The sequence below is a fragment of the Photinus pyralis genome, unplaced genomic scaffold (genome assembly GCF_008802855.1).
Source record: "Photinus pyralis isolate 1611_PpyrPB1 unplaced genomic scaffold, Ppyr1.3 Ppyr1.4_LG2, whole genome shotgun sequence".
Classification (NCBI taxonomy): Eukaryota; Metazoa; Arthropoda; class Insecta; order Coleoptera; family Lampyridae; genus Photinus; species Photinus pyralis.
In genome coordinates this window covers 31,105,740-31,128,293 of record NW_022170403.1, presented here as the reverse complement: position 1 = coordinate 31,128,293, position 22,554 = coordinate 31,105,740, and the positions used below count along the sequence as shown (strand labels likewise).

Genomic DNA, 22,554 nt, shown 5'->3' with positions numbered 1-22,554 from the left:
ATTAGTTTTGTGCTCTTCTGTAATACTTTTGTGTCTATCACTCGTATAAGTTATATATTCAGATGACGAATGCAGACTCACTTGCAGATCCTTTTCAAACTCTGCGTTAGATACGGCTGCATCAGTCCACTTTTTATCCTCATAGAAAACCGGCTCTTCATAATCGTCGACTGTAGTACTCTCCTCGCCTTTTAAAATGGCTTGACCCTTATCCGAATTTTGATTTAGTAAAAGCAGCATGGGGGAGCGATTTTTATTCAAAACATTTTCCGCAATTGAAACGTGTAGTTTCTTCTTTGTACCGCATCTTTCGTTTCCACAGCAAACGATACCTATTAAACTTTGAGAGGGCTTCAAATTATATACTTCATAATTCAGGCGCAAAGGGCACAAGCTCTGTGAAGATTCATTTTGTTCTGGTGGAACATCACTAAATATGTTCAACAAGGAGAAACCTTTATTACTACGAGATTTTTGGTACGACACATTTTTCTTTGCTTCTAAACATCTTCGACTGTCGTTGCATTCAATCATTTTTCTCTTGGAAAATTACATCTTGCAATTTATCACATGTCAGATTGACAATTATTAAAAGAATCATCAAAATTTAGTCGGTTTTACTCATCAATGCCTCTATGACAAATCATAATTTGATTGCCTTTGTAAGTAGCTGATTAATTTGATCATTTCAAGTGGGTGGTTATAATAGTTGCAGCAATTTCAAGGGGAATTACAGACTGCCATAGACTTTTTTACGACATACGTCAAACAGTGTCAATCGAGTAAAGCGATATCAATAAACTACAGCTACACTGGAAGGTTATCGGATGAATGGAGTGGAAGAAAAATTAGTGTTTCCACACAGCAGGAGTGCGATGCTCCCAATTATTATTACGGTGACTTACGTGTCATGTCACGATTATTCTCTTCAAAGAATAAAAAAAGCAAATCATCTTCCACTTCTGCTGGAAAGAGCGATGCAATATTTACGAGCAATGTTGATACAAACACAAAATTGACGGCAAAGGAAGATGTGGCAACCACAGTTCAGGCGGAAGTTCAACATGATGAAACTCAGTATCATTCCGATTCGGCAGTACTAAATATCGAATCACTAATTAATAATTATAAAAGAAACATCCCTACCTTAGATAAAAGGCGAAATAAACCATTAATCCCAGATAAGTTTGCTGAACATCAGCCGGTTACATATATGGATTATTGTGTACAGGGTTTGTACTTGAACCGAAAATGTACGGAAGTTTCGCAGGTCTCTTCTCCAATATCTGATGCAAACTTATCGTTTAATTATGATTTATGCAATGGCATTGGTGTAGATACTACTCTTTAGTACAAATATAAAAATAAATGGTAACCAAGAAAGGAAAACTAATAAAATAAATTAGGTACCTATAGTAATATTTTGAATTTTAAATTTTAACGTTAGGGGGTTGAGTTGATTTATAATAATTATAATTTAACTAAAAATCATAGCACTGTAACATAGGATTAGCATTTACCTCACCATCTACAGTCATTCTTGACGAGCGTCAGTTAGAAAGATATGGAAAATCTTTGAAAATGAAAATAAACTGATAAGTTCTTTGAGGGTCTTGGCACATGATGAATTGAACTAAAATATTTTCAAGATGGCGCCACCGGAAGTAGCCATCAACTTTGTTATTTTAAATAGAGACCCCCTATTTTTTTCTATTTTTTCGGTTTCTACGTTGAATTCGGAGCACAACGATGCCCCATAGTTGACCCTTTCCTCCACAGGCTTCCTCGATATTCAAGTTTTTATGTCAAAAATTGAATTTGCAGGGGTCATTTTAAAACTCTATTATTCGAAAACGGTGAGAGATATTGCAAAACAGTTTTCAATGCTTTATTAAGGAAAGATCGAATTTTCTTATGGTATACGAAACCGTCTAAAAAAGTGAGACTACGTCACTTTTTCAAAGCTCTCAACTTTTAAATTTTTAAATTTCGGCAACTCCATTTTTTTAAATGGCACCCCCCTTTTTGTTCTTCACCATTGTTTTCCTTTTGACCCAGACCTTTAATTTGATACAAAATGTGAAAAGCTGCTTCAAACGGTTTCCGAGATATTCCATGTTTTAGTTACTTCTTGTAGCAAATTGATAAAAAAATGAATTCGCTTTTAAATGAAAAAGTATAACATCAAGCGACTTAATTTTTTTATCAATTTGCCACAAGAAATAACTAAAACATCGTCCTGGGAAATTTTTCTTATAGAACGTGACCTGTAGAATCCATAATTTCAAACAGTTCCAAGATTGGGCTACTAGATCAAAAGTTACAGCCCTTTGAATTTTCTTTCGAAATTGGTTTCTAGTCTATAACTTTTGATTGAGAAGTCTGAATAAATGGTACTTCAAAATGTACGGAGTCTTGCAAGATCAGTAGAGCAATTGTAGTTTAAAGGCCCGGTTTTTGAATAGATAGATTAAATACAATAAGTACTAGTGCGCCAACTCCATGGCAATCGATACACATTCTATCAATTATAGTTTTAGAAGTCTAGTTGAGATGTCGCCACGTACGCACCTTCTTTTAAAATTTCATTTGAATTTATGCGATTAATAGCAACGTTGCACTTATTATTCCTTAAATGCAGTGCCGTTTTTAAGTTTTTTTGGGCCCTGGGCCATTCGGTCGTGGAGGCCCTCCTTATCCTCAATAAAAGCTGCAGATTGGGGAGATTCAAGCAAATCCCTAATTTGAATATGGGCACTCGATATTTGTGTAGCCTGGTTTGTAGGCAACACATCATGCTCAATGAACAGAAAACATTTATTTTGCAATTCGTAACTTCTTATGCATAGGAGTTTATTTAAAGCCCTTGGAAGAACAATTTCAATAACAGGTACATTAAACTGAACCGTTTTACAACAATTTTCACACGAAGATCGCACAAACAACACATTTTTTCGTGATTGCAAACTGCGTAACACTTTTGCCTTATTTCGCTGCCAATTTCACTACCGTTTCTATAACTGTAGTTCTATCAAATAAACTCTAGGCTCAATTCTTTAAAGAATAGCTTCGCACCATCGCCAGCTGCTGCAATCATGTAATCGTTCCGATTTTAACCTTGAGAAGTTCGAATTGCATTAGAATGGGTTTTCTGCGAGTTCTCCACGGCGTCCTCCTGTTTTGGTTACAAAGCATTTCCCTTTTCAATTTGTGTTGTCTGAATTCAATGCTAACGTTTCTCATCCATCGAGAACTATAATACATGTCTTCGATTGCACGACCCAGAGCGAACAGTATCATATTCCGCAAAGGTTGAGTCTGCCGTTTTCCTGTCACTCCCAGTAGCCAGTTCCCTAATTTAAACCTGTAAGCGAGAAAGGAATGATAACAAAGTTTAATTTTTGACTATAAAATAAACATTCATTATGCATTTGAGGTTAAAACTTCATATATCTATGGTTTTTTAAAACCGCGCTCTGACATCTAACGTTAGTTTCAGAAAGTACATTACAAAATAGTGTGGCGACATCTTTGAGGTGTAAGTTCCAACTAAAATAATGGTGGTAATAAAGTGTCCAGCATTTTGTGATAAAATGATAGTCCCCAATAATAAAGACAGATGTCAGCACTGCGTTGATTATTTCCATAGATTATAAATACCTAGATACAGCCATCCTTAACAAACGTACCTCGGTTTTTAAAAAACATATCAAAGAAATTTGTACATCTCTCCATTACTTTCTAACCAAGAAGAAACATGTTCTATCTCTTTTTATTGCATTAACCACTATGTCGTACGCGAATCAGACGCTTAAAACAAACTTAGCGCGTCCCATGAGTCATGTGACAGTTGACACATTTCACGATCGCGCGAAATCAAATCTAACTAAAAATATTCGCCCTAAACATGATGGGCGGTTTTTTCACTAAATATTATGTAATTATTGCGTTTTCAATTGAATACGAATAAAATTAGTGCTTGCCATAATGATAGACGCGTCCATAATTGTTATTCCTGAAACAGTTTTATTACATAGAGCTACGCCATTCAAATTTGGGACTATGTTTACCTTGTTTGGCATGATGTGCTGCAGTGAATTCATTGCTGGCTTGCAGAATATCAAAAAAACCGTAAATAAGTAAAGTTTATGTTCAACATTTTAATTTTAATTGCATGGTTTTAGGCGTAATGGTAACGGAGATTAAGTTGCGACAGGAAGTGAATTCGTTTCCAATTATCATTTTGGCCTATATGATGTTGATGCAGTGCGTTTGTATCATGATCACAAAGAAGGATCCGTGCAATATTCTTAGGAAAACGAGATTTGTAGACTGTGTGTGCGTGCAATATCAAATTTTGGTCGCTACGCGTCTTGCCTACCTTTCGGCATATGTCCAATCGGTGGGGTTTCTTTTTGAAATTATAGTGCTAATTATTGTAGTTGTAAGTTATACGTGTACATTTATTTAAAATAAAACAATTGGTGATAATAGTCATTTAGATGAACATTTATTACGTTTGTAAAGTTCACAATCCGAATCATCGTCAGATGAAATTGACAAATCCGAACCATCACTGTCATTATTAACACTTATTATAAAGTTCAGAAACATCAACCAATATAACTTCTCTTTTAAATTAATCACTTTCCACATGTTCACACACTTTCTTCCAGTTGTCAGCTGTAATTTTTTTAAATTCTTCATTTGCCAGCTTTCTAAGTAACATCTTCCATTTTAAATGTAACATTTCTTGCTGCTAAGCGATTTAAATAAATAAAAGGGCGGTTTATTTATGTTGTGAAGTCCCAAATCTGATCATTTTCTTTGTGATTTGTGCTAACAATTTGATTGACAGTTATAATAAATAATGCGAATCTTGTCTTCCATGCTCAGGGTACCTCTATAAAGGATAGCGCTATACGTAATTAATGTGCTGAAAGTGATGGTAATAGATGGTACGTCCTTTTGAACTATGTTGGGGTATGGCTGTATCTATGTATTTATATATCTATGNGCCCTTTGAATTTTCTTTCGAAATTGGTTTCTAGTCTATAACTTTTGATTGAGAAGTCTGAATAAATGGCAGTTCAAAATGTACGGAGTCTTGCAAGATCTGTAGAGCAATTGTAGTTTAAAGGCCCGGTTTTTGAATAGATAGATTAAATACAATAAGTACTAGTGCGCCATCTCCATGGCAATCGATACACTTTCTATCAATTATAGTTTTAGAAGTCTAGTTGAGATGTCGCCACGTACGCACCTTCTTTTAAAATTTTATTTGAATTTATGCGATTAATAGCAACGTTGCACTTATTATTCCTTAAATGCAGTGCCGTTTTTAAGTTTTTCGGGGCCCTGGGCCATTCGTTCGTGGAGGCCCTCCTTACCCTCAATAAAAACGGCAGATTGGGGAGATTCAAGCAAATCCCTAATTTGAATATGGGCACTCGATATTTGTGTAGCCTGGTTTGTAGGCAACACATCATGCTCAATGAACAGAAAACATTTATTTTTGCAATTCGTAACTTCTTATGCATAGGAGTTTATTTAAAGCCCTTGGAAGAACAATTTCAATAACAGGTACATTAAACTGAACCGTTTTACAACAATTTTCACACGAAGATCGCACAAACAACACATTTTTTCGTGATTGCAAACTGCGTAACACTTTTGCCTTATTTCGCTGCCAATTTCACTACCGTTTCTATAACTGTAGTTCTATCAAATAAACTCTAGGCTCAATTCTTTAAAGAATAGCTTCGCACCATCGCCAGCTGCTGCAATCATGTAATCGTTCCGATTTTAACCTTGAGAAGTTCGAATTGCATTAGAATGGGTTTTCTGCGAGTTCTCCACGGCGTCCTCCTGTTTTGGTTACAAAGCATTTCCCTTTTCAATTTGTGTTGTCTGAATTCAATGCTAACGTTTCTCATCCATCGAGAACTATAATACATGTCTTCGATTGCACGACCCAGAGCGAACAGTATCATATTCCGCAAAGGTTGAGTCTGCCGTTTTCCTGTCACTCCCAGTAGCCAGTTCCCTAATTTAAACCTGTAAGCGAGAAAGGAATGATAACAAAGTTTAATTTTTGACTATAAAATAAACATTCATTATGCATTTGAGGTTAAAACTTCATATATCTATGGTTTTTTAAAACCGCGCTCTGACATCTAACGTTAGTTTCAGAAAGTACATTACAAAATAGTGTGGCGACATCTTTGAGGTGTAAGTTCCAACTAAAATAATGGTGGTAATAAAGTGTCCAGCATTTTGTGATAAAATGATAGTCCCCAATAATAAAGACAGATGTCAGCACTGCGTTGATTATTTTAATATTGACGTTGAGTGTTTTCACTCAACGATATTGACCAAAAACTCAGGCAAGGCTATAAACATTTTGGGATTTGTGCATTTCGCTGTCAAAGGAGTAAACCACGAAACTCGAAAATTAAACATTTCGCTCCTGTATTATTAGCCTATTCCTAGTGTCATAGCGTTTTTGGAATGCCAAAGGACAGGGCGGGTAAACGGACGGCCGTTTCTAGTCTATAACTATAACTTTTGATTGAGAAGTCTGATCGAAAAAGTACGAATTGTTTTGGATTCTACGCACTAAAATTAATAAGAAAAAGTGTTTTCCCGAGAAATTTTGGTGCAGTCGATTTTTGGAAAAAAGGAAGGTTATACACTGCCTTTTTTGCCTCGAAAAAAAAATTGTCTGAGATCGTCCTGGGAAAAATTTTTCTTATAGAACGTGGCCTGTAGAATCCATAATTTCAAACAGTTCCAAGATTGAGCTACTAGTTCAAAAGTTACAGCCCTTTGAATTTTCTTTCGAAATTGGTTTCTAGTCAATAACTTTTGATTGAGAAGTCTGAATAACTGGCAGTTCAAAATGTACGGAGTCTTGCAAGATCTGTAGAGCAATTGTAGTTTAAAGGCCCGGTTTTTGAATAGACAGAATAAATACAATAAGTACTAGTGCGCCATCTCCATGGCAATCGATACACTTTCTATCAATTATAGTTTTAGAAATCTAGTTGAGATGTCGCCACGTACGCACGTTCTTATAAAATTTTATTTGAATTTATGCGATTAATAGCAAGGTTGCATTTATTATTCCTTAAATGCAGTGCCGTTTTTAAGTTTTTTTGGGCCCTGGGCCATTCGTTCGTGGAGGCCCTCCTTATCCTTAATAAAAACGGCAGATTGGGGAGATTCAAGCAAATCCCTAAGCTGTGGTCTAGTTATAGCAAGTCTCTGGATTAAAATAATAAATGTGAGGAGTGCGCTAAAAAATGAGACAATCGCGCATGCATTAGTGCGTTTGCTCAAATAACGGGCTATTAATACAGTGTTTAGAATGCAATAGTTGAAAATACTGTTAAAGAAAAAAGACAAGAACTTGACATAGGTGAACAGAATGCGTAAGCCAAAAAGAATTTTTAATTAAACTGGAACTGGAATCAAAAATTATTCAAGTCACAGAACCAGAACCCTCAAAAAATAATTCTACCTAAGTAGTGTGGAATAGGAACCCGGATCAAAGGGTGTATTGTTGTCGGGGATTGACATTGGCGCTCTATAAAATTCCCCATTGTCCAGTTAGGACCAGCCCTGTTGTTTATATCTTTGGGCAAATGACAAACTGCAAGTTATAAACAAAATATTTAATGTAAAAATTGTTTTATACAGACACTTACAGTTGAACAATCATCTTTTTATACGTCAATTAAAATAATGGAAGATGTATTGTCCCAGAAAAAGAGATCATTCGATCAATTAAGATTAAATTTATAACGCGATTTCGAGCATTTTTTCCAAACTCAACACTTTTTCTCTAGGCTTCCCCACCTTCCTACCTTGCTCTTGCTCAAACGCGTCAATCTTTTTCCAACCATTCCACGTCACATATCTCTTGTTTTCTTTATTTAAATGCTTTGATACCGCCTCAAAACCTTCCTTAACAGAATGGTCACCACTCTCTAGATCGCGGCATATCATTTCAGCTGTACCAAAAGCATTATTCATGGTCGTCAAAATCACCCCTGTCGGTCCAGTCGCGAGCCACCCTGTTGCGTAAAGTCCATTTCTAATTTTACCCCCGTTACTTATCGCTTTACCACGTTTTAAATCAAACGGAACGCTCGGATCTACCTGAATCGATTTATAACCGATACTGGTTACAACTAAATCACAGTTTAGTGTTTCATTTCGGTTTGTTAATATCGGAAGTTGATCGCCGCAAAGTTCATTGATACCTAGCTTAATTCGCTCGACACGACTCCCACCCGCAATCTCAATTGGCGATTTAAAAAACACAGGCCTAAATACTTTCTCGTGCTTAATATCGTCAGTTAAAGATTTGAGCATTAGTTCCGTAATCCTTTTTCGAGGACGAGCCAAATTTGGAACAAGCTCAGAGATTCCGTCGAAGTCCCTGTCGCACCAAACCGTGCTGCAATTCTTCAATTTGAGCATTTCGCGCAACTCCTTAATTGTGAAGGCCGCTTGTAGTGGACCTCTCCGTCCGATTAAATGCACTTCTTTTACTTTAGACTCGGACAGTGCGTCTAAGGCGTGCTGTGTGATGTCTGTAAACTTAGCACTCGGTTAATTATTATTTTAAAGCTATTGGAAAGTACCTTCAGTAGGTCGACTGGTGACAGTAACATTCGAGCGACATCGATGGCGACGTTTCCCTGACCGATGATTGCGACATTTGTACAACTTAAGTCTATGGGAAGAGTGGCGTCGGCAAAAATTCCATTGTACCAGCCTACGATTCTGCGGGCCGGAATTACGTTGGGTAAATTTTCGCCCGGAATATCCAATTTGCGATTTTCTTCCGCTCCATATGCCTAAATTGTTATTGGTTAAAATGTAATACTGTGCACGACAGGCGGTATTGTACAAACACAAAGACCTCCAACAGACAAAAAACGTGAATTGAGAACATTAAAGAACAATTTATTACAAAAGGTTAAATGAGGAAAGAGTTTCAGTTTTAAGAGCTTATTCAAGATAATATACCTACTTTTGTTTTTTTAAAAAAACCACAGTTTACTAGATATGAGTGAAGAGAGCTTCCGTTTCTTGACAGAGACTCCTTCGAAAGCTTTCTATACTCTTTGATGTGGTTGTGAAGCTATAGGTGAGCTTGGAGACCAAGAAAGTTTTGTAACAATGAGGTTACGCAATCATTGCAGAAGAAAAGAGGTATCATCAACAGAGCATGTAAAAAAACAAAAGAGTTCCCTTATGATAACTCACCAATAAGACGCAATTGTATGCTTCTTCCAGTTGATCCAGCGAAACATCTGAGCCTAAACTTACATTGCCGACAAACCTTACATTAGGGTTCTCGGCAGTTTTGCTAAATGTATTTATTACATTTTTCACTTCTGGATGGTCTGGTGCAACCCCAAACCTATAAGACCCCTTTAGTTATGGTTTTTGATGTTCCACTACTTACCTTACCAAGCCGAAGGGTACTGGTAAGCGCTCGTAGATATCGATTTCTAATGGGGTGGTGCACTTCGTTAGATGTTGGGCTGCGTAGAAGCCGGCAGGTCCAGCACCCACTACACAGACCTTTTTTTTGGGGGCATGTGTAGAAAACGCCCTTTTAATTATTGGAAGGTACAATCTATTCATCTTACTTTTTTGAGGTTAAGTCACATTTCAATAACAGCACTACTTCCATAAAATAATTTATTATTTACAAGTAGAAAATGTATAATTACACGTTAAAAATAAAAGCTGGAATCGTTCACATTTCAAAATCGTCCCTCTGCAATGAAAAAGTGAGTATCAAGTGCATACAAAACGAAAAAATCTACCAATCCATTATAGTCCAGTACGTGTTTACGAATTTTAGAACTATCCACCCATGTAACGAAATCCTCCAAAGTTCTCGTGACTAGCAACGCGGGATCTGTCACAAGCTCTGGTCCAATTCTGACATGTCCCTGTTCGATTAACTTCACAGCGCTTTTGAGATTTTCCGACATTTTATCTGAAACAATTCGCTTTGTACAATCCACAATTAACGTTGAGAACCATCTTACTTCTAACCATCACCACAGGTAATCGCCGACGACAGAACGAGGCCGCATTTACCTTTTCAACCAGACCTAAATCCCATTTGGTAGGTATGAGCCCTAGCACGTACCTAAAATGTTAGAATAACAAAACGAAAAATAACAACTAAATTTACAATTTTTCTAGCAGTTGTGCAGATGAAAAAGTTCGGAAGGGATGCTTAGAATCGACCTCTTTAATTTTTCTACCGAGTTCCCGGATACTTCTTGCTAGTTTGTTGTACCTAGAAAAGTATGGCTAGAGGAGCCCCAGTTACTAATGGATAAATACTTTGCGTAATCTTCTCGTTTTTGAATGTAATACTTTTTTAATACTTTTACTTCTTGTAAATTATTGTCCGCTTTCCAGGAAATGAAGTCTACTTTCTTTAGCAATTTTTGCTCGTGAAATTTTAATTTTCGTACCATTTTTTAAAAAATGAGAAGAAAACTGCGTTTGAATTTGAGGTTATTAATACAAAAACAAAAGCATGTGCGTTTATGTTGGCACCACAGTTCTGTTATTCTGCATTTAGGGTGTTGGCACCTTTGATATTCAAAATGGGTACGTAGACGTTCCTTTGAATTTATCTCAATGATTTGTACATATTTTAAATTTAATGAGATGTTTTTACTAAGTGGTAATTGTTAATTAATTAATTAATTAATTCGGTAATTTTATGTAGGGGCAGCATGAGAGGAACCTGTCTGTTCGTTTCTAGTAATTTAAATTTTATTTGGGACTTTCATTTGTCATTGTTAAGTTGGTTACTCTGCCACGATTGAACATGTACATTAAATCCCTCCCACTTGCGGAAAGAGGTTATTACGGTTTTTTTTTCTTTATAAACAGTTACGTTTGCACATTTGCCTGTTTTTCCAAACCTTCCAAGAATTTTTTGTTAATTAAACTATCTCTAATATTCAAAGATTGTGGTTTTTGCAATCTTCATTTACAACCGGACCGTTTCTGTGTACGTCTTTGACAGTTGGTGCCTGGCGGTACAATAAAGGCGGTTCCTGGAGGGGTATTTAGAAATGTAATTTAATACAGCAGACTAACGAAATGTTTGAGTGATGGTTAAATAAAAGCACTGAGTAAACTATGTCAAAAGTAAATAACATTATCGGCAGCCGTAGTGTCTCGTCAACCAGTTGCAATAGTCTCGTATCCGACATAGAAGAAACCATAGATAATGGGTTAGACGATTTAACATTAACTAAGAGCAACAGGCCGTCATCCACGACAAGGACAACGAAGGCGAAGCGAATACGTTTTTATCATAATGGCAATAAGTATTTTGGTGGTGTTGTGGTACCAGTTGCGTCCGATAGATATAGATCCTTTGATAGTTTAACCACAGAACTTACGAATCTCTTAATGAAAACGGTCACTTTACCTAGTGGGGTTCGTACCATCTTTTCCATGGACGGTCGTAAAGTATAACTTCGCATTTTAGAAAGTGTGATAACTGAAATGTGTTCGTTCTAGATATCGTCTTTGGAGGAATTAGAAGATGGGAAAGAGTACGTGTGTAGCGGAAAGGGAGAGTTGTTTAAAAAAATTGATTATACAAAAACGGAGGCCTTGAAAAACAAACGTGCTTCTGTTTCAAAACCCACTGTGCCAGTATCTCGGGTTGTCCTAGAAGACTGTGTACGTCCTAGAATTGTTACAATTATCCGAAATGGCATTAAACCACGAAAAGTAAGTGTTCTAGAGGAAAGTTCTAAGGTGAAGGATATTGATTTTCTTGCAGAAAATAAACAGGAAACTAAATATTGATTAAACAATGCCTTGCCTTTAAACATTTTATTTAGTTATCTTTTTTTGTAATAATAATCAAGTTATTTTAAATATTTGTTCTACCTGTTTACAGTATGACTCATAGGTTGAGTAATACAAACCCTTTTATTTTTGTTATGTGACATTGAATATTGCATTTAAACGGCACAATTATGACACATTACAGGATTACATGGACAAATTCTATGAACCAACCAGCTCCCCTTCACAGTTTTCTTTTCAGCTCTGAATTATTCTGATAAATTTTGGTATACATGCTTACATATAAATTGAATTTTGATCAAAATCACTGAATTTGCAGAAAATTAATTTCAAAAGGCTGTTATATATTTACAATTATATGCTTAGTAATAGCTAGATACCTAACTGCTTTTGAGTGTAGTTCTACGGTGCCATTGGAATGTTCTTCCTTGGGTCTTTTGTTTTTCCGTCTGTGCTGTTTGATGATTAGTACATTTCTGTTAATCTTATTTACGGCGGGTAGCTTCCTATTCTTTGGAGAACCTTTTAGTCTTAGAGCAGCTGCCTGATGGAAGTAATTGATTAACCACCCAAAGGGCTGTAACTTTTGAACTAATAGCCCAATCTTGGAACTGTTTGTAATTATGGATTCTACAGGCCACATTCTATAAGAAAATTTTTTTTCCGGGTCGATCTGAGACAATTTTTTTTTCGAGGCTCAAAAAAAGGCAGTGTATAACCTTCCTTTTTTACCAAAAATCGACTACACCAAAATTTCTCGGGAAAACACTTCTTCTTATTAATTTTGGTGCGTAGAATCCAAAACAATTCGTACTTTTTCGATCAGACTTCTCAATCAAAAGTTATAGACTAGAAACCAATTTTTAAAAAAAATTCAAAGGGCTGTAACTTTTGAACTAGTAGCCCAATCTTGGAACTGTTTGAAATTATGGATTCTACCTCGTTACTATTTGAAGTTTGTAATAGATTACACCCTTCCAAAAATCCAAAACGAGACCCCGCATGCAAAACAGTAAAACGCTCCCTTTTGATTTAATTTTAGACGGATTACTTTTAATTTCAGAATCGTGTACCCATTTTCGAACGCTGAATCCATTTTGAAAAATCCAAGTTTCGTCCAGATACCTACACGAATGTTATATTTTCACTTGAATTTTGGTATTGCAAGAATTTCCTCAAAAATGTAATTTTGGATGCAACAACATATTTTTGTTCACAGAGAATTTTACGTCCATTTACGTGTTTGTATTTATAACCCATTGATTTTAGAATGTTGTATAAGGTAGTTTTCCCCTTATCAAAATCAAAATTTTCCCGCGCGTCCCTTAGTAAGTCAGCCAAAGTAAAGTGTTCATTTTTCGAGTGATAATTCCAAATCAGTCGTTGCAAATCTTCCCGAAATGAAAAATTTTTATATATAAGTTTTAGGTCGTGGGCCAAAAGGTTTCAATTCAAAAGTATCCAGCTGGATAATTCTTTCAATGGTTTTTTCTGATACCTAGAATAGTACAAACCCCAAAATTAGACCGAAAGTTAAGTTCAATGCATAAATACTCACATCCCAAATGTCACTAAGCCGGTCGTCATACATCAACGTAATCAGGAAAAGTAATGCAAGGAATTGACGTTAAGATATACAGAGTGTTGCATTTAAAAAATATAACTTTGGGTCAAATTTCAGATGATAGTCCAGAAAAGTTTTTTCGAGAGTTTTTTTACTACGGCACTGGATTCTGTTTAAAAATTTCTAAAATAGGCCCGTTTTACTTTTTTTCTATCTTACATCGGTAGGAAGATACGATAACATCCTAATAAGTCAAACTTTTCATTTTCATCCTGTATCTCAGAAACAAACTTAGCGTTGAGTTTCGAGTTGAGTTGTGGCATTTTTCTTTTTAAGAAGTTCTTAAAGTTAACTGTAGCACAGAAAAAAGGCAGATTTCAGATTCAAAAATGTTGATACTTTTTGACATTTGTGTTGTTGCAGGTTTTGCGATTGTTATTGAACAAACGAAACGCATCCAACCTAGAACAGGTATTTAGCTCCCTAACGGATACCGCCCAGTTAGATTCCGGAGCAGTAAGAAAAGTATTCACCTTATCCGGCCAACCCGTTACCGTTTTACAGCAGTTTTTCTCAGGCGAGGACGTATTTTTCGTGTACGGCAACGAAAGATTTTCTCTCGATGATTTTGAGCTCGAATTCGAGGAGAGCAAGGCGATACAGTCGTATAAAAAAACACCGGGACTGAGAAATGGGTAATAAACGACTGTAATAATTTTGCAGAGTGTATCATAAAATGTTGTAGTTTTGGCCCGAAACCAAAGATGCCTAAAAAAGAATTGAAAACGTACATTTCTGATGAAAATTTGTTAACAAAATTAAGTAAAGATGTCAATATAACGTTACCGCCATCGTTACTCCAAAAATACAGTGTCGGAAGAATGATCGGGGACGGTATGTCTGTTGATAGTGGTTGGGAAAGAGCACCGATTTATTGTTGGTTGTAGGAAATTTTGCAGTAGTGAGATTATGTGTAGATAAAACCACAAATGTAGGGCACGCATTGAAGATCATAGACAAGTCCAAGTGCAAAGGGAAGGTTTGTAAATAAATTTTATCCGTTCAACTTTTTAAATCTGGAACTGTAGGAAGATATGGTCGAGAATGAGGTACGGATACTTAGGAGATTGAATCATCCGAATGTCATGAGACTTGTAGACGAGCAGGATACTAAGCCGATGTTGTATTTAGTTTGCGAATTAGTTAAAGGTATCTTGCAACTGAATCGTGCATTTCATACGTTCGTTGTTTAGGTGGCGATTTATTCGACGCAATAACTGTTGCCCAGAAATTCTCCGAAGAACAAGCAGCTCTAATGATCACCCATTTAACTTCGGCGTTAGCGTATCTGCACAACCTTAATATTGTACATCGAGATGTTAAACCTGAAAACTTGCTGGTAAAAGTGTAATGAAAGTAAAGTGTAAAACTAGTTTGTCTTTTGCAGGTGGATATGAAAGGGTCCAAAATTAAGGCTTTAAAATTGGGCGATTTTGGGCTAGCTTGTGAGGTTACAGGTCCTTTGTATACAGTGTGTGGAACACCCACATATGTTGCCCCGGAGATACTTGCGGAGTCAGGATACGGTTTAAAAGTAAGTTGGATTTTAGAACTGACGAGGAGCTTACCTTGACTAGAGTGTAGAAAACAAAGTCCATAGTAAATGCTTCATTATAAATATTTCAGTATTGCACTTCTAGAAATATGACTAGATACCAAGCCTCCTACGGAAAATGTACACAATTTATGTCTAATTTTACGGGCTTATCTTTGTATGTGAGAAACAGCGTAATATTACCTAGTAATTGTTCCTAGAGTAAAGTAGAACATCTGTAGGAAAGGTAATTTTCCTTTTTGTGTTGCAGTAAACCCTTTGTCAAAGATTACGCAATTACTAATTGGAATATTAAGAACATTTTTGACCCGTTTAAATTGTCTAACGCAACTATACGTCTGCAGATTTGGATTCAGTACAAAAAAATACACAATTTTGGTAATTTAATCGTCATTCTAACTCTACAACTAAAAAAGTTAGCAATAGTGCCTGTCGACTTAATTTGAAACTGACTGTATATCATTTTTCATTATCAATCTACCCTAATTTCAAATTAAAAAAAACACAAAAAACAGAACACAAGATAGGGCTGGAATAAATTTTCGAATTGGTTTACTCAACTTCCAAACATTTATTTATCCCTTTCAAAAACCTCTGAATTTCTGGAATGCATGATTAACTATTTCATGACGACCCTTTTTAGTTGTACATGTCTTGTACAGGGTGGTCCAAATTGGACAATTTCTTATGGAAACAACCTTTATTTTAAGAGATAGAAAAAAATGGTCTGAATTCTGTTTGCGCCATTGATTTTCTGTTCAAAATTGAGCTCCAGATACCTAGGTCCATTTTTTTTATATCTCAGAATAAAGGGCGTTTCCATAAGAATGTTTGGACCACCCTGTACTCGACAAAAAAAAATTGAAAAAAGTGATCATGCGACTAGCCCACAGTTTGTCTAAAGAATTTCAATTCCTCTAAGGATTTCAATTACACTCAAAAGAGCTTGGAGCTTTAGACTTAAGCCTTCTATTATTGGACATCCTTAATTGAACACTATAATAATAGCGGCAACCCTGTTCTATAATGCAAGAAAGTGGCACATTTGCTTGACCCCACTATAGCCAACAGGAACATTTCTTTATGAGTGGATTCCACTGCCACTGTTTGTATGTTACGAAGTGAATTTTTGTTTCAGATTGATGTTTGGGCAGCGGGAGTTATTTTATATATTTTATTATGCGGTTACCCGCCATTTGCCAGTCAAGACAATGATCAGGAGAAGCTTTTTGACTGCATTTTATCAGGACAATACGATTTCCCAGACGAATATTGGCAGGACGTGTCGATGTACGCAAAGGAATTGATACAGAATATGCTGCAGCTAGCACCCGAATTGAGATTTTCGGCGGAAGACGTCCTGGACCATCCATGGTTACACGTAGCCAATTGTTAATTCTCATGTACAAATAGATGCTTATTATCCTTCGGTGATACTCGAATTTTTTAATTTATTTAGTTTTAAGACTAAAGAAATCAAAACCATATTTTGCCTTCATTTCTTCCGTTTTGTGGAATGCCAAAGTTGTCATTTGTTTTGTATTATTGTGATTTTTATGCAAGAGATTAATTTTCAATGAAATGGCCGTCAGTGTAAATCGGAGGCCTAAATTCGTTTTTTAAGTTTCCATCAAGTAGGTGAGCAAGTGAGTAGTATTTTTTTTTGTCACTTGTTTCAGGTAATTTGATTTTTCTTCTCGCATTATGAACAAGCAACATTCAATAATTGTAGATAGATTTTTGTGTCTATATAGATAGACATGGATGACTAATATAGAATGGAAACGGGTCTAAATTATCAATCGATATTATTTTCCACTGCATCGACCGATAGCTTTGTAAACTTGAATCGATTTGTGATGTGCATTGTTAAGGTAACAGGGTAATGCGAAAGAAGGTGATCTTCCCCAAAACTATTGGGGGAGAACACATTGGTCGTAATTCCTTCTATCCAGTGCAATTTTATTTATTTATATTACGACTGTTCAACAAAATAGCAAAATCTGCTTTTTGTTTCATTTGTGTTTGCTAAATATCCAAATTGTAAAGACTGAGTCAAGTCTGATTTCTCGTTTTTTTATTTGTGCTACACTATTTTTACAAAATTCTGTCTGGGAAACTGCATGCTGCAACAATGCAACCAAAGAAACAAGAAATTAAAATCCATGCCCTTAGTACACAGACAATACATATTAAGTAATGATTTTAGTAATCAATAGTTTCCTCTAATTGGAAATTGCTGGCCTTTGCAATGTTATGCACGTAATTGTTGAACAAAGCTTACTTAGTATTGTACATAATTCATTCCAGTGCCTGGTATCAGATTTTGCTATTTTCTAATTTTTTTTTAATATTGTAATGAGAAGTATTATTTATTATGTACCATCACTTAATTCATCTGTATTAGAGAGAGAATATAAGATTATGAATTCTGAATTTATTATATTCCACCTAAGACTCCCATTATCAATTCCAACATGTGAAGATGCTTAAGGCGGTATTATAAAGCCAAACTTGACTATGTTGTTGCATTAACAGTGTTGTTAAGCATGTGATTGTTTATATTACTATGTGCAAAAACATCAACACCTTTCACATGCTCTTAACAAGTGTTAGCTGTCAACATAGTTAAGTATAACTTTATAATACCGGCTAAATGTGTATGAGCTTATTGGAATTACAGAGTGTATAAGCAGAGATTTGTGTTGATATACAGACAGTACATCATCACTCGGTTCTCTGCATCACTGTTCCAACCAATTTCTCTTTCTTTTGTTAACGATGTCGATGATTGATCTCTTTTCTTCAACTCTTACTAGTACCTACTGTTTTTCTGTCTTTCCAATTGATATTCAAAATCCGCCGCCCTATCCACTGCTTCCCCCCTGCGGGTATTGGAGTTGAACAACTTTGCAGATGTGTTGCAACTGCAAGCGTAAGAATTTGAATTTGCTTTAACGTGCCAGCGCTTGTTTTGATTATATTACCATTGAATTTATTAAACGGAATTTATATAAATTCAAATCCTTTTTGCGACATAATTCTTTTGAAAAAATCAAGTATATGCCGATAAAGTAGAAATTTGAATTGTCAATTTATTTTTCAAAACTTACTTTTGATCCACCATCAGTAAGATCTTGTCGGCAGCTACGTCCAACGTCCACTTGCAACATTTCATCGTAGGCGGTCCATTCCTACTCTTAAATCGATGGACATGAAGCCATAGAGCGAGCGATCGGACGATTGGGAGAAAGCATAAGATTCTCGCTTAAAACTCGACGCTAAAATAAATTGTAGAGCACTAAGTTTCGCGTAAAAAACTCTTCTGTTTTAAACTTCATTTAAATATTTTTTTCCGAAATATCTTTTATGTCTTACTAACCTATCATAGCACATTTTATAACTGTGATACGCGGGCATAAAGTACCACTTTATGCCCTAGGGCATTAAGTATCACCATAGTAACTCATTTATACTCAGAGCTGGGCAGAATACTTTCAAAAAGTATTTGAATACTAAATAGTAAATACTTTACACAAATCAAAGGTATTTGAATACTAAATACTTTTACGTCCAGCACAAGCGAATACTAGATACAGATACATTGAAAGTATTCAAATACATACTTTAAAAAATAAGTATTCAAATACTTTAAAATGCATTCGAATACTATAAAAAGTATTCGAATACTTGTCACTCAAATACATTAAAAATTTAAAATAGTATACTTACTAGATAAAAGTCTTAATACTACTTAAAAAATTAAGTTATACTTTGTATGGGGTTAGCTTTTTTTATATTTCTATTGTTATATACAAATTTAAGGGGAGTAAAAGCGTATATTATTATTATATTATTATATAGGAGGTACCTACCAGGACCTTTCTTATACCAGTTATATCCTTAAGAATACGTGTACCAGTTTTCAAAGCGATCGTACGTCGTGCACTGATATACGTACGCCTTTCTGAAATTAATCCTAGCGATTTTGAAACAGATCCATTTTTGACCATCCGTTTGTCCGTGTGCATGATAGTTTGTTTAGAAACGTGCCATGGCTTTGAAAATTGGTATACATGGTCTTAAGGATATAAGAAAGGTCCCTATGTTTTTAAGTTACGTAGACTATCGAGTCAAAAAGTTTCACTCCAGGATCGTTCGGTATTCAGTTGTATCGGATTTTTATATTTGATTTTGTGACAATGGAAACTTTCCCTAAACTTTTCTAAATTGTTCTCAAATATTTGAATAACTTAAAAGTACTGCCTTTTTTTGAGGCCGGAAAAAAAATTGTCTGAGATCGACCGGGAATAGTATATTGAAAGACAAGTGTTACAATGCGACCTATTGTAATACGACTATTTAATGGCACGAGTGGCGTAGCGAAGCGGAGCCACGAGTGTCCACAAGATAGGAGTATTACAATAAAGCATTGTAACACGTGTTTTTCATACTATTTTTTCTATTTCGGGACTTTAATTTAATTAAAAAGTAATTATGAAAAACTACAGGAAACTTTAGAATCAATATGTCTTAAGTTGGCAAAAAAAACATTTTCTTATAGAATTTGGCTCATAGAATCCATAATTTCAAACAGTTCCAAGATTGGGCTACTAGTTCAAAAGTTACAGCCCTTTGAATTTTCTTTCGAAATTGGTTTCTAGGCTATAACTTTTGATTGAGAAGTCTGAATAAATGGCAGTTCAAAATGTACGGAGTCTTGCAAGATCTGTAGAGCAATTGTAGTTTAAACGTCCGGTTTATGAATAGATAATTTATACATCAAGTACTAGTGCGCCATCTCCATGGCACTCGATACACTTTCTATCAATTATAGTTTAAGAAGTCTAGTTGAGATGTCGCCACGTATGCACCTTGTTTTAATATTTTATTTGATTTATGCTATTAATAGCAACGTTGCACTTATTATTCCTTAATTGCAGTGCCGTTTTTAAGTCTTTCGGGGCCCTGGGCCATTCGTTCGTGGAGGCCCTCCTTACCCTCAATAAAAACGGCAGATTGGGGAGATTCAAGCAAATCCCTAATTTGAATATGGGCACTCGATATTTGTGTAGCCTGGTTTGTAGGCAACACATCATGCTCAATGAACAGAAAACATTTATTTTTGCAATTCGTAACTTCTTATGCATAGGAGTTTATTTAAAGTTCTTGGAAGAACAATTTCAATAACAGGTACATTAAACTGAACCGTTTTACAACAACTTTCACACGAAGATCGCACAAACAACACATTTTTTCGTGATTGCAAACTGCGTAACACTTTTGCCTTATTTCGCTGCCAATTTCACTACCGTTTCTACAACCGTAGTTCTATCAAATAAACTCTAGGCTCAATTCTTTAAAGAATAGCTTCGCACCATCGCCAGCTGCTGCAATCATGTAATCGTTCCGATTTTAACCTTGAGAAATTTGAGTTGCATTAGAATGGGTTTTCTGCGGGTTCTCCACGGTGTCCTCCTGTTTTGGTTACAAAGCATTTCCCTTTTCAATTTGTGTTGTCTGAATTCAATGCTAACATTTCTCATCCATCCAGAACTCTACATGTCTTCGATTGCACGACCCAGAGCGAACAGTAACATATTCCGCTAAGGTTGAGTCTGCCGCTTTCCTGTCACTCCCATTACCCAGTTCCCTAATTTAAACCTGTAAGCGAGAAAGGAATGATAACAAAGTTTAATTTTTGACTATAAAATAAACAAACATTCATTATGCACTTGAGGTTAAAACTTCATATATCTATGGTTTTTAAAAACTACGCTCTGACATCTAACGTTAGTTTCATAAAGTACATTACAAAATTAGTGTGGCGACATCTTTGAGGTGTAAGTTCCAACTAAAATAATGATGGTAATAAAGTATCCTGCATTTAGCGATAAAATTTTAGTTCCCAGTAATAAAGACAGATGTCAGCACAATGTATTCTGCTTTGATTATTTTAATATTAACCAAAAACTCAGGCAAGGCTATAAACATTTTGGGATTTGTGCCTTTCGCTGTCAAAGGAGTAAACCACGAAACTCGAAAATTAAACATTTCGCTCCTGTATTATTAGCCTATTCCTAGTGTCATAGCGTTTTTGGAATGCCAAAGGACAGGGCGGATAGACGGACGGCCGTCCGTATACCCCTTTGGTATACCTATACCTAGATTTTTGACGATTTTAATAAAGTATCTGTTCGCAATACACGAATTAAATCGGCATAAGAGTACGCCGCAATAAATAAGAATTTTAAATCGGCCATCATTTTAAAGACTTGAGAGTTCTGTTCCATGTGAGTTAGGTTAGATACAAGATTTGTAAAAATTTAAAACGCCCAAACTAATCTGACCTAACCTAACTACGAGTCTAACCTAACCTTCAATCAACTCCTTGAACATTATCATGATACCAGATTTCTGAGCTAACCTAACTAGCACGCTAACCTAACCTCACTTAAATTTTATATTAACCTTCGATCTCCTCGCACATTATATTCTCCTGATACCAGATTTCTGAGCTAACCTAACTAGCACGCTAACCTAACCTCACTTAAATTTTATATTAACCTTCGATCTCCTCGCACATTATATTCTCCTGATACCAGATTTCTGAGCTAACCTAACTAGCACGCTAACCTAACCTCACTTAAATTTTATTTTAACCTTCGATCTCCTCGCACATTATATTCTCCTGATACCAGATTTCTGAGCTAACCTAACTAGCACGCTAACCTAACCTCACTTAAATTTTATTTAACCTTCGATCTCCTCGCACATTATATTCTCCTGATACCAGATTTCTGAGCTAACCTAACTAGCACGCTAACCTAACCTCACTTAAATTTTATTTTAACCTTCGATCTCCTCGCACATTATATTCTCCTGATACCAGATTTCTGAGCTAACCTAACTAGCACGCTAACCTAACCTCACTTAAATTTTATTTTAACCTTCGATCTCCTCGCACATTATATTCTCCTGATACCAGATTTCTGAGCTAACCTAACTAGCACGCTAACCTAACCTCACTTAAATTTTATTTTAACCTTCGATCTCCTCGCACATTATATTCTCCTGATACCAGATTTCTGAGCTAACCTAACTAGCACGCTAACCTAACCTCACTTAAATTTTATTTTAACCTTCGATCTCCTCGCACATTATATTCTCCTGATACCAGATTTCTGAGCTAACCTAACTAGCACGCTAACCTAACCTCACTTAAATTTTATTTTAACCTTCGATCTCCTCGCACATTATATTCTCCTGATACCAGATTTCTGAGCTAACCTAACTAGCACGCTAACCTAACCTCACTTAAATTTTATTTTAACCTTCGATCTCCTCGCACATTATATTCTCCTAATACCAGATTTCTGAGCTAACCTAACCAGCACGCTAACCTAACCTCACTAAAATTAAATTAAACCTTCGATCTCCTCGCACATTATATTCTCCTGATACCAGATTTCTGAGCTAACCTAACTAGCACGCTAAC

The 22,554-nt window shown here is 35.7% G+C and overlaps 4 protein-coding genes and 1 long non-coding RNA gene across 5 annotated transcripts; 2 read left to right on the top strand and 3 right to left on the bottom strand.

Annotated features, from left to right (window-relative positions):
- The first annotated feature begins 546 nt into the window (after positions 1-546).
- LOC116163941 lies at positions 547-1,351 on the top strand. Its single transcript, XM_031478069.1, has 2 exons — positions 547-662; positions 710-1,351. Exons 1-2 carry the CDS (start codon positions 636-638, stop codon positions 1,349-1,351), a joined length of 669 nt encoding a protein of 222 aa, XP_031333929.1. The 5' UTR covers positions 547-635.
- A 6,310-nt stretch (positions 1,352-7,661) lies between these two features.
- On the bottom strand, positions 7,662-9,744 carry LOC116163196 (NADPH:adrenodoxin oxidoreductase, mitochondrial). The gene is made up of 4 exons (XM_031477051.1): positions 9,482-9,744; positions 9,280-9,436; positions 8,652-8,867; positions 7,662-8,607 (listed from the first exon to the last, which is right to left on the bottom strand). The coding sequence occupies exons 1-4, from the start codon at positions 9,661-9,663 to the stop codon at positions 7,801-7,803; spliced, it is 1,362 nt and encodes a 453-aa protein (XP_031332911.1). The 5' UTR covers positions 9,664-9,744; the 3' UTR covers positions 7,662-7,800.
- On the bottom strand, positions 9,707-10,647 carry LOC116163197 (U3 small nucleolar ribonucleoprotein protein IMP3). Its single transcript, XM_031477052.1, has 5 exons — positions 10,381-10,647; positions 10,226-10,333; positions 10,077-10,180; positions 9,849-10,024; positions 9,707-9,799 (listed from the first exon to the last, which is right to left on the bottom strand). Exons 1-5 carry the CDS (start codon positions 10,515-10,517, stop codon positions 9,779-9,781), a joined length of 546 nt encoding a protein of 181 aa, XP_031332912.1. The 5' UTR covers positions 10,518-10,647; the 3' UTR covers positions 9,707-9,778.
- Positions 10,648-10,791: 144 nt separating this feature from the next.
- Positions 10,792-17,492, top strand: LOC116163195 (serine/threonine-protein kinase GA29083-like). The gene is made up of 9 exons (XM_031477050.1): positions 10,792-11,529; positions 11,581-11,796; positions 13,865-14,136; positions 14,187-14,335; positions 14,389-14,480; positions 14,530-14,650; positions 14,695-14,840; positions 14,889-15,035; positions 16,195-17,492. Exons 1-9 carry the CDS (start codon positions 11,194-11,196, stop codon positions 16,450-16,452), a joined length of 1,737 nt encoding a protein of 578 aa, XP_031332910.1. The 5' UTR covers positions 10,792-11,193; the 3' UTR covers positions 16,453-17,492.
- Positions 17,493-17,863: 371 nt separating this feature from the next.
- On the bottom strand, positions 17,864-18,456 carry LOC116162866. Its single transcript, XR_004143627.1, has 2 exons — positions 18,170-18,456; positions 17,864-17,983 (listed from the first exon to the last, which is right to left on the bottom strand). It is a non-coding gene; the product is annotated as an uncharacterized LOC116162866 (long non-coding RNA).
- Between the last annotated feature and the right edge of the window lie 4,098 nt (positions 18,457-22,554).

What these genes read in the sequence shown, in the direction of transcription:
- LOC116163941 (XM_031478069.1), top strand. Translation starts at nt 636, where the DNA reads ATGACAAATCATAATTTGATTGCCTTT. An exon ending in ATCATAATTTGATTGCCTTT is followed by an intron (nt 663 to 709) that starts GTAAGTAGCTGA and finishes TGGTTATAATAG; the next exon opens with TTGCAGCAATTTCAAGGGGA.
- LOC116163196 (XM_031477051.1), bottom strand. Translation starts at nt 9,663, where the DNA reads ATGAATAGATTGTACCTTCCAATAATTAAAAGGGCGTTTTCTACACAT. An exon ending in GTACCCTTCGGCTTGGTAAG is followed by an intron (nt 9,437 to 9,481) that starts GTAAGTAGTGGA and finishes GGGGTCTTATAG; the next exon opens with GTTTGGGGTTGCACCAGACC. An exon ending in CACCAGTCGACCTACTGAAG is followed by an intron (nt 8,608 to 8,651) that starts GTACTTTCCAAT and finishes CCGAGTGCTAAG; the next exon opens with TTTACAGACATCACACAGCA.
- LOC116163197 (XM_031477052.1), bottom strand. Translation starts at nt 10,517, where the DNA reads ATGGTACGAAAATTAAAATTTCACGAGCAAAAATTGCTAAAGAAAGTA. An exon ending in GCACAACTGCTAGAAAAATT is followed by an intron (nt 10,181 to 10,225) that starts GTAAATTTAGTT and finishes CTAACATTTTAG; the next exon opens with GTACGTGCTAGGGCTCATAC. An exon ending in TACTGGACTATAATGGATTG is followed by an intron (nt 9,800 to 9,848) that starts GTAGATTTTTTC and finishes TTTTCATTGCAG; the next exon opens with AGGGACGATTTTGAAATGTG.
- LOC116163195 (XM_031477050.1), top strand. Translation starts at nt 11,194, where the DNA reads ATGTCAAAAGTAAATAACATTATCGGCAGCCGTAGTGTCTCGTCAACC. An exon ending in TTTCCATGGACGGTCGTAAA is followed by an intron (nt 11,530 to 11,580) that starts GTATAACTTCGC and finishes TGTTCGTTCTAG; the next exon opens with ATATCGTCTTTGGAGGAATT. An exon ending in AGTCAGGATACGGTTTAAAA is followed by an intron (nt 15,036 to 16,194) that starts GTAAGTTGGATT and finishes TTTTTGTTTCAG; the next exon opens with ATTGATGTTTGGGCAGCGGG.